Source organism: Alligator mississippiensis, chromosome 5 (genome assembly GCF_030867095.1).
Source record: "Alligator mississippiensis isolate rAllMis1 chromosome 5, rAllMis1, whole genome shotgun sequence".
In the NCBI taxonomy this organism is placed as follows: Eukaryota; Metazoa; Chordata; order Crocodylia; family Alligatoridae; genus Alligator; species Alligator mississippiensis.
The window spans coordinates 84359314-84372768 of record NC_081828.1 but is presented as its reverse complement, the minus strand read 5'-3'; the positions used below and the strand labels follow the sequence as shown (position 1 = coordinate 84372768).

General features: G+C 45.1%; 1 protein-coding gene and 1 long non-coding RNA gene across 3 annotated transcripts in view; one reads left to right on the top strand and one right to left on the bottom strand.

Annotated features, from left to right (window-relative positions):
* LOC102557688 (deleted in malignant brain tumors 1 protein) overlaps positions 1 to 4687 on the top strand; it is a 40863-nt gene extending 36176 nt beyond the window's left edge. For both annotated transcript variants that reach the window (XM_014611411.2, XM_014611413.2), the window contains 3 exons: positions 1104 to 1433; positions 2689 to 2802; positions 3397 to 4687. In XM_014611411.2, the coding sequence (XP_014466897.1) occupies positions 1104 to 1433; positions 2689 to 2802; positions 3397 to 3539 (587 nt within the window). In that variant the 3' untranslated portion in view covers positions 3540 to 4687. The remainder of the gene's footprint in view (positions 1 to 1103; positions 1434 to 2688; positions 2803 to 3396) is intronic.
* Positions 4688 to 8925: 4238 nt separating this feature from the next.
* LOC109281064 (uncharacterized) lies at positions 8926 to 13454 on the bottom strand. Its single transcript, XR_002087590.2, has 2 exons — positions 9737 to 13454; positions 8926 to 9096 (listed from the first exon to the last, which is right to left on the bottom strand). It is a non-coding gene; the product is annotated as an uncharacterized LOC109281064 (long non-coding RNA).
* Between the last annotated feature and the right edge of the window lies 1 nt (position 13455).

Below are 13455 nucleotides of genomic sequence, written 5' to 3'. Positions count from 1 at the left end.
GCACATATCTATATGTCCAGGGATGTAGAAGCAGATTTGATGCTCCTACTAACATACTGCTCCCACTCCTTGAGGCCCTGCAACTGGTAACTAGGTTGAGCTCTAAGCTGCCTCCTGGCAGGGGCCGGGACATTGCCTGTTGCCTGGGCATGCTCCACCACTGGAGCCAGGCCAGGGACAATGTCCCCTGCCCTGCAGCAGATCTCCCATCCCAGGTCCTGTGACTGTGGGGCTCAGGTGGGGAGATAAGGATCTGCCAGCCCTGGCCTTGTGATCATGGAGTGGAGGATGAGAGCTCCTTGCTGCTGGGGCAGGGGGACATTGTCCCTGCCCTAGCTCCGGTGGCTGAGCTGGCCCTGACAGCAGGCAGCTCCTGAGGGCAGGGAGCAATCTCCCACCCTCTGCTTCCTGATGGACCAGGAGCACATTTTCTCCTGCTCAGGCACAGAGGCTTATTGCACAATAATTATCCCTACTGCACAGTAAAGCATCTCCTGTAGATGTGCCCATTGCAATCAAATAAATACTGCCTATAATCACCCTGTTACATGAGATGCTTTACTGTGCAACAGATAATTTGCTGTACAGTATCACCATCTACACATGCTTGACAATCTGGCATGTGTAGATAGTGATGTTGGGATTAGTCTACTCTGGCTCAAATTGTGTCAGAGTATATTCAGTTGCATGAATTGCATGTGTAGATGTGCCCACTCTTGCACTTCTTTTGTCTTTTAATGGCTTCTAATAATGCCTCTTAACTCCAAGTTCACAGCACTCCTCCATCCCTCTATTTGCACAGAACCTCCTCCCTGATACTTAATTTGGCTTCCCTTTACTTGTCTCTTAGACCTAAGGAACTTGGTTGTAGAAAGCTTGTACAAAAGTTCTTCCAACTATGCAGCTGATCCATGATAAATTCTCATCTCTAAATCATTCCTGACAAGTATTTGTCTAAGCTGCTTTTAAAACCACCTATAATGAAGGTTCTACAATCTCCACAGGTACTGTTAGGGAACTATTCTATTCCCCCTCCCCCCCGCTACTGTTCAAACTAAGTCTGTCTTGCTGCAGTTTCTCATGTCCTGTGATCTGTGTTTCAGGTGCTCCTCCACTGCTGCTGAAACTGGTAGACGGTCCTACCCCTTGCTCTGGGAGAGTGGAGGTGATGTACAATGGCACATGGGGCAGCGTGTGTGATTCTGGCTGGGGATTACCTGAGGCAATGGTGGTGTGCAAGCAATTGGGCTGTGGCACAGCCCAGTCAGCCCCAGGAGGGGCTCAGTTTGGCTTTGGAACTGGACACATCTGGTTAGAGAACATGAACTGCACCGGCACAGAGTCTCTTGCCATCGAGTGCCAATATAGGCCATTAGGTCTTGGGCTTTGTATCCAGGGCTCTACAGCTGGTGTGGTATGTGCCAGACAAACCAGTGAGTACCCAAGGCTCTGTGCCATATCCATGCCCCTGATCCCACAGGCCAGGGAAGATGTTAGTTGGAGGCACATCAGGGGCAGCTTCAACGGCAGGAACAGCCAGGATTATGCCCACCACACTGAGGCATCCTATTAGGGGAATGTGCACATCTGCCTTTGAGCAGCTTCCTCCACTGAGCGGTTGCCTTTCTACCACTCCTGGCACTGTTGCAGCACAGAAGGCAGGAGGGGCATAAAGGCTGTGCAGCCAGAAGAACCAGGGTCAGGCAGGGGAGGGAACCAATTGCTGCGTAGGCAAGAGCTTCAAGAGGCAGCAGGAGAAATCAACAGGGGGAGAAGTGTTAAAGAAGACATCTTGGAGCCATCAAATAGACAGGTATCCTGGGGAGCAATGAGTGGAGAATGGCCCTGAGAGGGGATCAGTTGAGAGGGAGGGGGCCTTTAGGAACAGTAAGGAAAAACAGCTTCCAGGGGGCTGAAGGAGGGGGTCTTTGGAGAGGAATGGCAGCATGTAGGGCATGAGTGCACAGCATTTAGCCTGCCAGTGCAATCCTGATAGGATGCCATCATATATTCAACAAAAAATTATTTGAAAAGCAAAACAGGAAGTCCTGTGTTCTTGCTTCCCAGTGGGCATGTCTACATCAGATGCTAACTGCACAGTAAGACATCGCAGCACCAACAGTGCTAATACACTACTGTGCAGTATTATTAGGTTACTGCACAGTAGCATCACTTAAAAGGTGTTCACTGGCACTACTGCACGGTAGCTCCAGTTACTGTGCATTTATTTACTACTTGATTATTCCGGTAGTAAATAAATGAGCGGTAATCATTGCACAGTAGCATGTAGACGTACCCAGTGATGTGCTAATCTATGCCTGCACCTGAATGTGTGCTCTAGTTTTCCACTTGTAGATGCGCTCAGCCTATGCCTCTCATTAAAGCATGTTCCAGTAGTAGTGGCCAGCCCACGGGGATTGGACCTTGTGAGGGACCTACAGTAAAATTTAAGTTGTGTAACCTGTCCCAGGATTGGCATTTGGGGCATTGAAATCGGGGGCATTGTGGCAGGGGTGTTGGAGAAAGGCACCAACCCTGGGGTAAACTGCTGGTGAGGCCCAATTTTGGGAAGATCATTGTGGGAGGGGAGAGGGAGTCAGCATAAGGGAATGAAAGGGCAAGGGAAGGAGTTAGCCTGAAGTGTGGGTAATGTATGGAGGGACACAGTTCACTTTCTGCTCTCCTAAGGCTCTGGACTGCTCTGCTCTGCACTGATTGGCCTGGTTGTCATCCTGGCACTGCTCTGCAGTATCCTGCTGTACCTGAGAATTAAGCAAAATGGAACCATTGGAAATCCCCTAGGTAAGACCCCGTGGATCTCCAACCATGCTGTTTGCTGTAAGCAGTCTCTCATCTGTTCGGAGCCAGGATCAGGGGAGGGGGTGGAGGAGGGGAGACTGACATCCTGCCCTTGTGTCCAGATCCAGCTATGCTTACTCCTCTCTGGCTGAAGTCCACTGTCCCGTTCCTCATGTCCATACCCAGCTGTGTTTCATAACCATGCTAACCTAAGTTTACCATTTTGCCCTCTTGTGTCCAGACTCACCCACATTATATTTCAGAGGAACACAGTTGCTATCCCACTGAGCACACATTCTAAGGGGTCTAGGACACAAAAGTAAAGGCAGGTGCCAAGGCCCCAGGACCAGCCAGGCCAAAGCAAGACAGCATCTGGATTGCTGAGTGCAAACACCATCCATTCATCCACTGACTCCCAAGATCAGGGCTTTGCTTTGCCTTGGTGTCTAGGTCTACAGTTGCAGCATATGGTCACACTGTACCTGTATCCCTCCTTGGTAGATAGGAGATCACATTCCCACTTAATCCTTGCTGATATAATCCTGGAGGCAAAAGTCACAGAGCCCTGGCAAGTTTCTCTTTCTCATTGCCTTGCAGACCACGTACACCTGAAGGAGCTGGGGAATATGGGGTTAGCAGCCCAAGCCCAAGGAGCAACATACCTGACAGCAAAGCTTGGACACAATGGGGAGGTCGACAGTGAGACAGCTCAGCTGGTGAGAGAAGATATCGCACATTAAGATGAGCTGACAGGACCCCCATGCAGAGAAGCCTGTTGCAGCTGGCAGCTGGTGCAGTGGGTTACTGGACTGATTTCCACCAGGGGATGGGGGAGTCTTGCTGCTTGTTCCCCTTGATGAACACTTGAACAGTATTAGGTTTGCTGAGGATCTCAGCTCCCCTGGGTTGACTTCCCATGCCTTAATTCTTACCAAGCTCTCCTGGGGAACTTCCGGTGCTGTAAAATCCCACCTCTTTGTGGGGGCACCCAAGCTTTATTACCTCTTGCAGCTTCCCTGTCAGGACTTCCTTCCCTATAATGCTGCCTAAACTTGCTCATATCACAGAAGGATGGTGAGCTGTTTTTTCAGTTCATTAGTACCTACAGAGGGTGTTAAACAGCAACCACTAAAGATAAACAAATTTAGAACAGCAAGCCCAGGTAACTTCCTTTAGAAGTTGGTTGCGGAGATTTCTGGTGAGCTGTTGCTAACTTTAATCCATTTTGGAAGACCAGGGAAGTTCCAGGAGATAAGAAGAATGCCAATGTTATGCCACTGTTCAGAAATGGCAGCCAGAATGATCCAGGTTATGACTGACTATTTACACTGATGGCAGAGTAATGCAAGGGAAAAGATGCCAGAAAGACTTATGTGAAAAAGAATTTGAGAGGGGATTGGCCTTACTGCCAGGAAGTATGGTGTCATGGAGAATAGTCCCGTCAGACAAACCTGATTTCATTCCTTGAGACAATTACAAGTCTGGCTGATAAAGACAATCACCTAGATGCAAATATACTTTGACTTTCATTCATCCCAGTGTTGTGACTGAAAAATTAACCTAATCCAATGTCAATACAGTACATGATAAACTGATTAAGGACTGACTGATAGGTCTTGAAAAAATAACTGCCAGTGGAAACCATTACTGAATGTGATTTTTCCTGGTGTGCTTCCACAGGGATTAGACCCAGACCTGATAACGTTAAGTATTTCTGTTGAAGATTATATCATCAATTGCCAAATCCAGCCTTTCAGTAGATGTAACAATTGTATCTGTATGAAATTATGCTAATATAGGTTGTAATAGTGGAATTGTTATGCCTGCATGCTCTTGTCACAATATAAGTGTAGCAAAACTCTTAGAAATAAATGTTGTTTCCTCCAGAGTTAGTTGCAGTGATTTAGTTCATTTGTACTGCTATCAGAACATGTAGATGTCACAGTTATGGCAGTTGCTTCCCTAGAGCATACCATAGGTCCAAGATGCAGCTGGGTCCCTTTGCAGCTGTTGTTTACCTCATATAACGTGTTGGACGTTATCTGGAAGTCCCAAATACCACAAAGATTGGCAGAGTAAAATGAACTATGAGGCATACATATTTAGCCATCTGGAAGACTTATCAAAATAGGCTCATTCAGAGGAAATGAATTTTAGCAAAACTAGGTACAAAGTCATACATCTAGAACAAGGAATGCTGTAAGTCATGCCAACAGGATGAGGGACTGTGTCCTGGAAAGCAAGGACTTTGGAAAGGATGTGTGCGGGCCGGGAACGATCCGAGGCCCTTTTTGTGCGCCGCGGGCTGTGGCCAGCAGCCCAGACACTCCGGGTCGGGGAAGGCAGGCGGCGCGCTAGAATTAGGCACAGACGCTTAATGGTTGTTTAAGATTGTTTACTTACACCGAGATGGTCGCGGTGTAGGCTGGAACGTTTCCAGGAATACTTCGCTTAAATCCTAGTTTAAGGACTCGGAAAGAACTCTGATTCACTCACACGAAGTTTGCTAGGCTCCGTGGAACTTTGCGAGCAGGGAAGGGTACGTCAAGGGATTGTTCGGCGACGGGGAGAAGAATCGATAGGTGATCAGTCTATCAATCAGCTTAGCCTCAAGTCAAATCTCCTTAGAGGCACTCTGCAGCGTGCTCAAAGTTCTCCGACTTGGGCGGAAACCACTCAAGCCTCTTATACGGCTAGCAAGCCAATCGCTAGCCGCCACGTGGGAATAATTTAGAACTGACCAATAGTGGGGCACAAATTTAAATACAAATGGCGGGAACTCCTTGCAACGTGCATTTCTGTGTTGCAACGAAGAAATGCACCCTGCAAAGAAAGCTACAAACGGTGGGAAAATAATTCAGCAGTGCCGAAGCACACACAAACAAAAAATCACACCCTTGGGTTGTGACAGGATGGAGGGGTCATGGTGGGCCAGAAACTTAATGTTAGCACCCAGTTCAAAGATGTGGCAAAAAGGTGAATGTGTCCCATGGATACATAATATAAAAGCAATCAGAAGGAAAAGAAAGGTACTTTCCCTCTTTGTGTAGAATTCAACATTCAGTTGTGGTGGTCACATTTTAAATGGTTGCTGAAAAATTGGATAGGCTGAAGAAAAGAGCCACAAAACTGACTGGAAGGATGGAGAAAATGCCTTGAACTGAGAGACATAAAGGGAATGGCTTGATTACAGTATCAAAGTACTTCCCCAGGGAGAACCAAGAGGGTACAAGAAGGCTATTCTTTCTAGCAGAGGAAACAAATGAGAACCAATGGCTGGAAGAAAAACCCGGCCACAAACAGCACAAACAACAGGGAGGCAGGCCTAGAAGAATAGGGATCTGATCCCAGGCCAGGGACCTGGCTTTACCCACTGGATAGAATAGAGTGGGAGAAGCCACTGTTCTCCTGTCAGCAATTTTTTAGCATGTCCTGACAACATGGTGGTGGTCTCTGTTTGGAAAGGGAGGTCTTCCCTCACCAATCTATTAGAGTTCCTCTAGGATATCAACAAGCATTTGGATCAGAATGATTGGGTTGATATATGGACTTTTAACAAGCTTTGACAAACTCTGCACTAAAAGTTCTTAATGAAATTCAGTTGCTACAACCAGAGGTGCAACCGGGCAGTAATGCTCACAGGACAGGGCTCTGGCCAAGCCCCTGGATATCAGCAGCAGTGACTCTGCCAGTAGAAGCAGCAGCTCCAACTTATAGGGGCAAAAAAATAGGAGTGCAAGGCTGGTGCTCTACTTGAGTTCTCTCCTCCCCCCCCACACACACACACACACACACTTAGTTATACTGCTGGTCATGACATTAGGGGAATTGTCCATTCATGGATCTAGCTAAGGAACAGGAGACAAAGACTAAGCATAAGTGGTCAGTTCTCAATGGAGGGAAGTAAAAAGTGGTCTCACCCAAAAGTCTGTAGTGGAGCCCATGCTGTTCAGCAAATTCATAAATGACTTGAAAAAGTGGATAAATAGTGAGGCAGCAATATGACTCCAAATTATTTAGGATGGTAAAAAACAAATCTGACTAAAGAACTGCAGAAAGATCTTTTAAAACAGAGTGAATAGGCAACCCTGCCTCCTCCCCCCAAAAAAACACAAGACCCAGAAGATGATGTTTATTGTGTGTACAGTATTGCATGTGGGAAAGAGTAACATGAGGTGCACATACACCATTATGGGCTCCAAATTAGCTTTTTCTGCTCAGAAAAGAGAACCTGGAATTATTCTGGATTGTTCTCTGAAAACTGCCCAGAACTCAGCAGCAGTCAAAAAGGATAACAAGATGTTAGAAATTATTAAAAAGGGAATTAAAAACAAAAATAGAAAGTGTTGTTTTACCACTGTACAAAATCAATGATTCTCTATTTGGGTGCCCTGAGATTCTTACAAGGGTTCCAAGTGGTGCCATGCATGTTAGCACTGTTGGGTATGCAACCATGATTCTCAAGATAAACCCATGCATTTCAAATAGGAATCCAGTGTTAGAAACATTCTAAACTGTTGGGATATTTTTCTGTTCTTTGAAACAGAAAAATGACTCTATAATTTTTCCATAGTCAAAAAATTCATGAAAACTAAAACTTGATATTTTCCATGGGGTGCCCCAAGTCTATCTAGGGGTGGGTGAGTGAGATACCAGCCCTGCGTGCCAATTTAGGAGGGATGCCAGAATCACTCCTCACCCCACAGAGTCCATGCTCTGGCAGCAAAAACTGCCCCATGGCATTGCTCTTGCTGCGGGAGTCAGATGCACATCCACCATGCTGCTGCTTAAGATGGGCAGACCATGAAGTGGCAGCAGCCAGGGACTGTTTTTGAGTCCTCAGCATCAACAAGACTCCTGCCTTTCCTCTCCCCTCCCAACCCCCTCTCTCAAACCCCACCTCTCTAGCATTCCACAGCACCTCCCTGCCCCCACCTCCTTCCCCCCTCCCCCCCAACAGGGGGTACCTGGGATGCAAGTGCTGCTCATTATACCTCTGGTCTCAAGTAAAAAGACTGAGAACCACTGGCTCACATCTTGAATACTGTGTACAGTTCTGGTGCCCCTGCACCAACACAGATATAGCAGAGCTAGGAAAGAAAACAGAGAAGTGCAGCAAAGATGACCAGGGGCTTGAAAAGCCTGCTACATCTACATCTAGCCTGCAAGGAGCCCCATGGGCCAGATCTGGCCTAGAGGCCAGGTGAGTTTGACAACTCTGGCACAGAGAATGCAAATAGGAATTTAGAGTTTACTCTCTCTGGCAAAACTAGAACTAGGGGGTGTATAGTAAAATTATTAGAAAACAGTTTTAAAATTAGATGTAGAAAATTATTGTTCGCATGACATGCTATTGATGTTGCCACAAGATATCATTCACACTGATAATCAGGTTGTAAAGAGGCTTGGGAAAAATTAATGGAGGATAGGCAATATGTTATTTAGAGATGCAATTGCCAAATTAAAATTGGTAGTTGCATCCTAGGCCTGTAAATCCTAGAATCTGTAAGGAAAGATGGATCATAACTACTCTCCTCTTGAGCATCTGATCTCTGCCAGTAAGAAACCAAATGCTGGGCTAGATGGACCTGCGTTCTGACTCAGTATAGCAGTCCTTTTATTTTTATGCAATGCAAAGGGAGCAAGTTCTGTGTTCAGGTTCATCCTGGCTAAAAGGATAGCAGCTTTTCCCCATTACGCATGCCTGGCAAAAATCTAGCCTTGACTATGGATGCAGAATCATACCCTCCAATTTCTCAGAAGCCAGTTATGGCACCCCTATTCTTACTGGCCAGCAACAGTGTGTGCTAGCATCCAGAGCAACAGCCTTGCAAGCAAGAACAGGAACTCCTATGGCCCACAGCCCCATGCCCAAGGGGACTCACCAATCACTGGGCAATGGGTGGAACTAGCATTGGAGACCACAGTTGCCTTGGGCCATGTGCCTGACAGAATGGAGGAATGGGGTTAGATGCAGCACACAGACAATGCTAGATCCATGAACTGATACCAGCCAGGACTATACTAGCCCATAGTCATGCTCTTAGAAACAGACCATGAGCTAGCCTGGTCCACAGGACTCATGCAACTACACCACTTTCAATAACTTAGGCCCAAACCCCTGAAGACATTGTGGTCAAGTTTATTTTGATGTATCACTGCTCTCAGATGGGATGAGATCCTTGCATTCCTCCCAGGGGAAGGCCTTGTGCAAGCCCTGCATCCTGTCCTGGTAAATCTTCTCAAAGGCCTTGCTCTGTGCCACCGTGAAATGGTTTGTCTGGTCACCACAGATTCCTGAGAAAGTATGGGGAGCATTAGCTCAGTATTTGAGACCTAGCCTTGAGGTCACAGTTCCCTCCCCTTGTCCTGTTCACTATAGGCAAGGGGAGACATGGGCCAGATCTGATCCCTGGCACTTTGTTGTCCACCCTGTGAGGCTCCCCAAAGGTCCATGGGGAGCCCCACAGGCCATGGCCCTGTGTACTAGATCCAGCACACAGGTCAGCACAGGTCCCAACCCCAGGGCGTTGGGCCCAGATGAAGCAGCATGGAATCCTAGGGGGATGATCTTTGCATGCAGGGCCAGCTGGTGGCACTGTTGTCTGGGTCTGGATGCAAGGGCCTGATTCCTGGGGTGCAGAGTCCGTTCTGGCCCATGGACTCTGTGCCATTCATTTGGCCCACAGGGCCAAAAGTTTGAGCACCTCTGCCATAGGGGGCTCATGCCTAGAGCAAGGGGCTGAGTCTCTTAGATATGGGCCCTTAGTGAAGAATCGCTCCACTCTGTCTGCTATGACACCATAAAGAACCAAGCTGGGATCCCCAACTCTCAACTCCCCAGAGACAGAATTAACTCCATCAAGCTAGGTCCTAGCACCTCCCATCATTGTGAATGTCTGAGGCCCAGGTGCACCAGTTCTCAACTCCATTTCACCTGTAAAACATGCCAGCATGCCAACCTAAGGCACTGCTGTTCCCAGCATCAGCAGGACGAGCAGTAGGGTGGCAGGATCCATAGGCAGTATGAAAAGGGTGCTCATCACCTCATCCTTCCTCGGGAATGTGCCTTTCTCCTGGTCCATGATGTCACCTGGGAGCAGTGTCAAGTTGCACATAATATTTCCTTTCATGTCCTGGAAGGAGACATTTTCCACCACTGAGGAGATGCCCCCATCATCCAAATCCTGCCCCGGAACTGGCAGAACCTCATTAAGCTGCCCCTGAGGTCCTAGGGAGACAAAAGGCAATTACAGTAACCAGGGTACAGCCCAATAGAACCCCCCACAGGTCCTAGGGTGACAGACAGGGTTACCATTACAAAGGTAAAGTGGACTAAAGCCCCCACAGTGCTCCTTGGGGTCTGAGAAGACAACAGGCACTAACAGAAACCAAGGGCATGCCCTGGCAGAGGACTTCTCCCTCTCCCCATACCTCCCCAGCACTGAAAAGACCAGGCCAGGGTCAAAGACAGCTTTCAAACAAGGCTTCCACGTGGCAAGTAGTTTCTGTACAGAAATGTTGTATGTGTAACGAGGATATGGATGGTGTGGAGGGACAGTTCTGGTACCAACTCACTCCACCTTTTTGCATGGCTCAGTCATGGGTTCCTTGGGATTTACACTGACAGGTATTGGGTAAATCAGTATCCTGAACTTCTAGGGAGGTATATGGCTCCAGTGGAGGGGAGGGGAAGGAGGGAATTTACACTGCTTGGCATTCAGCTGTAACATTTTACCTGCTACAGCTGTTCATAGGTGATGAAGAAGTTCTCTTTGTCCTTCATTTCCAGCCAGACTTGAATGAGATCAAATCAGGAACCATGTGGTAGTGCTGGAATGAATCATGTCAGATCTAGGAGGGGGTTTGTTGCAGGTGGGTGTCGTGGGAGAAAACTCCCTGGTGTTTGTTGTCTAGCAGGCTTAGAGACCAGACAACACAGGTGAAGGGGTAACTGCAGTTTATTTACTCGAATAAAGACCATAAAACAGCAAAGAGGTAAAATGGCCTCGACTTAAGGGTGAGGCTGTTTTTTATATATTTTTTAACAAAGAAACTATAAGGTTATTGAATATGTAATATTTATGGTAATCATCTCCTTACATGGTGTATTATAAATCTCAGTACTTTTTCAAAGGAAAAAGTTAGTGTTATCTTATACATTTTAATCTGTTTTTTTGTACTCTGCTGTACCATCTTTTTCCCTCTGGGCCCCCCTTATCTTATCTCACTCTTAGCTGTAGCTGGTATCCAGTATATAGACTTAATTTTTGCTTTTTTTAACAAAATGGTTAAGGCACTTGACATAAGAAAATGCTGGCTTAGAGATCATTCTGTCTTGTGGTCAGCAACATTGCTAGGCCACAGGTCATGCCTTGTGTTTAGCTACAAAGCTAATATTATTTAATAATTTAAATTATTGTTGACAGTATACTACAGAAAACTATTTTATTTCAGGGTAAAAACAAACTTGCCCATCACAATCCCCGCTTTGTTCCAAACTTTCAAAAGTTTTGGAACACACTTTTAAATATTTATGCTCTTGTGGAGTTAGGCCTTGATGATTGTTGCTGGGTATTTGTATGAACTGACCGTATATTTTTATTTGTCTTTGTATCATCTTTTGTCCCAAAGAACACAAACACTGAAAACAGTATAACAGGCAGACTATAGTTATAACTATTTTAATTATATTTAGCACAAAAGGTCTAAGCCATCCCGTAAGGGAAGGGAACCAACCAGTAAACCAGTTAAGAGATGTATCTTTGGGGATTTTAGCTACATTTTTGGCATTTTGGATATGTATAGTTGCATCATTGAGGTGATTTTGAACTATGGTAAAAGAGCTGTTAACCCATACACAACATTTTGGTCTGATGACTGCGCAAGCACCTCCCTGGGCAGCAAGGAGGAAATTAAGAGCTATGTGATTTTGAATTATCATTTGTTGGAGTTTTTTTTGAGTGTTAGCTAAAGCTGTGACAGCTTTTGAAAGTTTTTGGTGGCCTATCCTGTATTCGTGGGCCATTATTTTAATTACAGTTTGGAGGCACAAGGTGTATCATTTAAGACAGGAAGTATCTACTCCAGGGAGTATAGCAGATAGGGAGTATCCAATAAGTTTTTTTGTGGTAAGTGGTTTTTTGAAATTATCTTTTAGCATATCTTGGCTTTTTGACAAATTTCTTTTGTTTCGCCACCTGCCCCGTGGAAGGTGTGTGGCTAAGGACGTAGAGGGTTTTAGCAGTGCCGGATAGCAGATACCCTTTTTTTTGGCAGGGATTTTATAGTAGGCGTAAGAGCCACAGACTCAATATTTTTTTTTAATGTAGTGAGGCCTGAATATTTGTGGGGTAGATGGCTATCATTTTTTAATTTTAGCACTCCTCGTTTACCTTTTGATTTAAAGGAAGGATTTGCAGTTTTATTGAAAAAGCACTGTTCCCGGGAGGTATCATGATATTTATAATACCACAGGGCATTTTTTAAATTGGGGATAGGTTTGTATTCAGGATTAATGTCATTGGTTAAGTCTTCTTTGCTGTAAAAGTTATTGTAAGAGCTGTAAAAGGTAGGAGTTTGTGTATGATTATTATGTCAATCTTTTTTAGTAAAATCAGTATAATAATGACGACATGTGCTAGTATCTAAGTTTAAACAGGAACTTTTAGAACAGTTTATGTGGAAGCACCAATTTTTAACTACTGGCACAACTAAGTAGTACTTTTGTTTATTTTGTTTTTAAGTTTTGTTAGGGAGATTGGGGTTACTAGATGGATTTAGAAGTTATTCTATTGTTTCCTAGGGGGTAGGAATCACAGGAATTTTTCCTTGAGCATGGAGAGGGAGATGGTTACATGTCCAGCAGTTATTATGGTTTTTTGTTGAATTATAGCAATGTGAGGGAGGATACCAGCGGGCAATGTTGACTTTTCCGTCTATTTTAGAGAGTTTGATTGAATTGTTTATTTAGACAGGAAAACTGCGGGTGCCAGGATTAGTATATTTGTAACAACTGGTAGCTATAGTTGACCCTGTAAAAGACTTATTTTTTTAGCAAACAGAAAGATTAGAAATAACATAGTTATAAAAGCCATATTATAACAGAAATCAGCATAAACAGTATAAACAACCCTGTAACTCTGGTGATTATTTTGTAGAAGCAAAGGATAGCCAAGGCCTCAAAGAGAGATGCTTTAGATAAGAGGAAGACGGCTGTAAAGTTGTTTTGAAGACACAAAACAGATAGCCCTAAGGCGGGAAAAGCTAGTTTGGGAAACCCTTTGTTTTGAATCTATAAAAGATTAATTGCCTTTTGCTGTAAGGCAGAGAGCCAGGGGAAATTTTCTCTTTAACTGTCTCTCCCTTTAGCTTATTGAAATAAAGTTTTTATCTGACCTGATTTTAGATTTTATAGCATGTTTTTTTTTTTGTGACAGTTTTTTTTAGGACAGGTAACAGTTTTGAAGTGTTTGGTTTTGAAGGTGTCTAAAGGACACTACACTTAAAACTCGGTTTTGGGGGGGGGGGTTGGCAGTATTTTAAAAGGGTGACAGTTTATCGGCAAACTTTGGTCAGTTTGAGTTTTTTGTCTGAAAGTGGACTATTAATCCAAGAACCATTTGATGTTTTGTTTGTTTCTGGTTTACCCTTGTT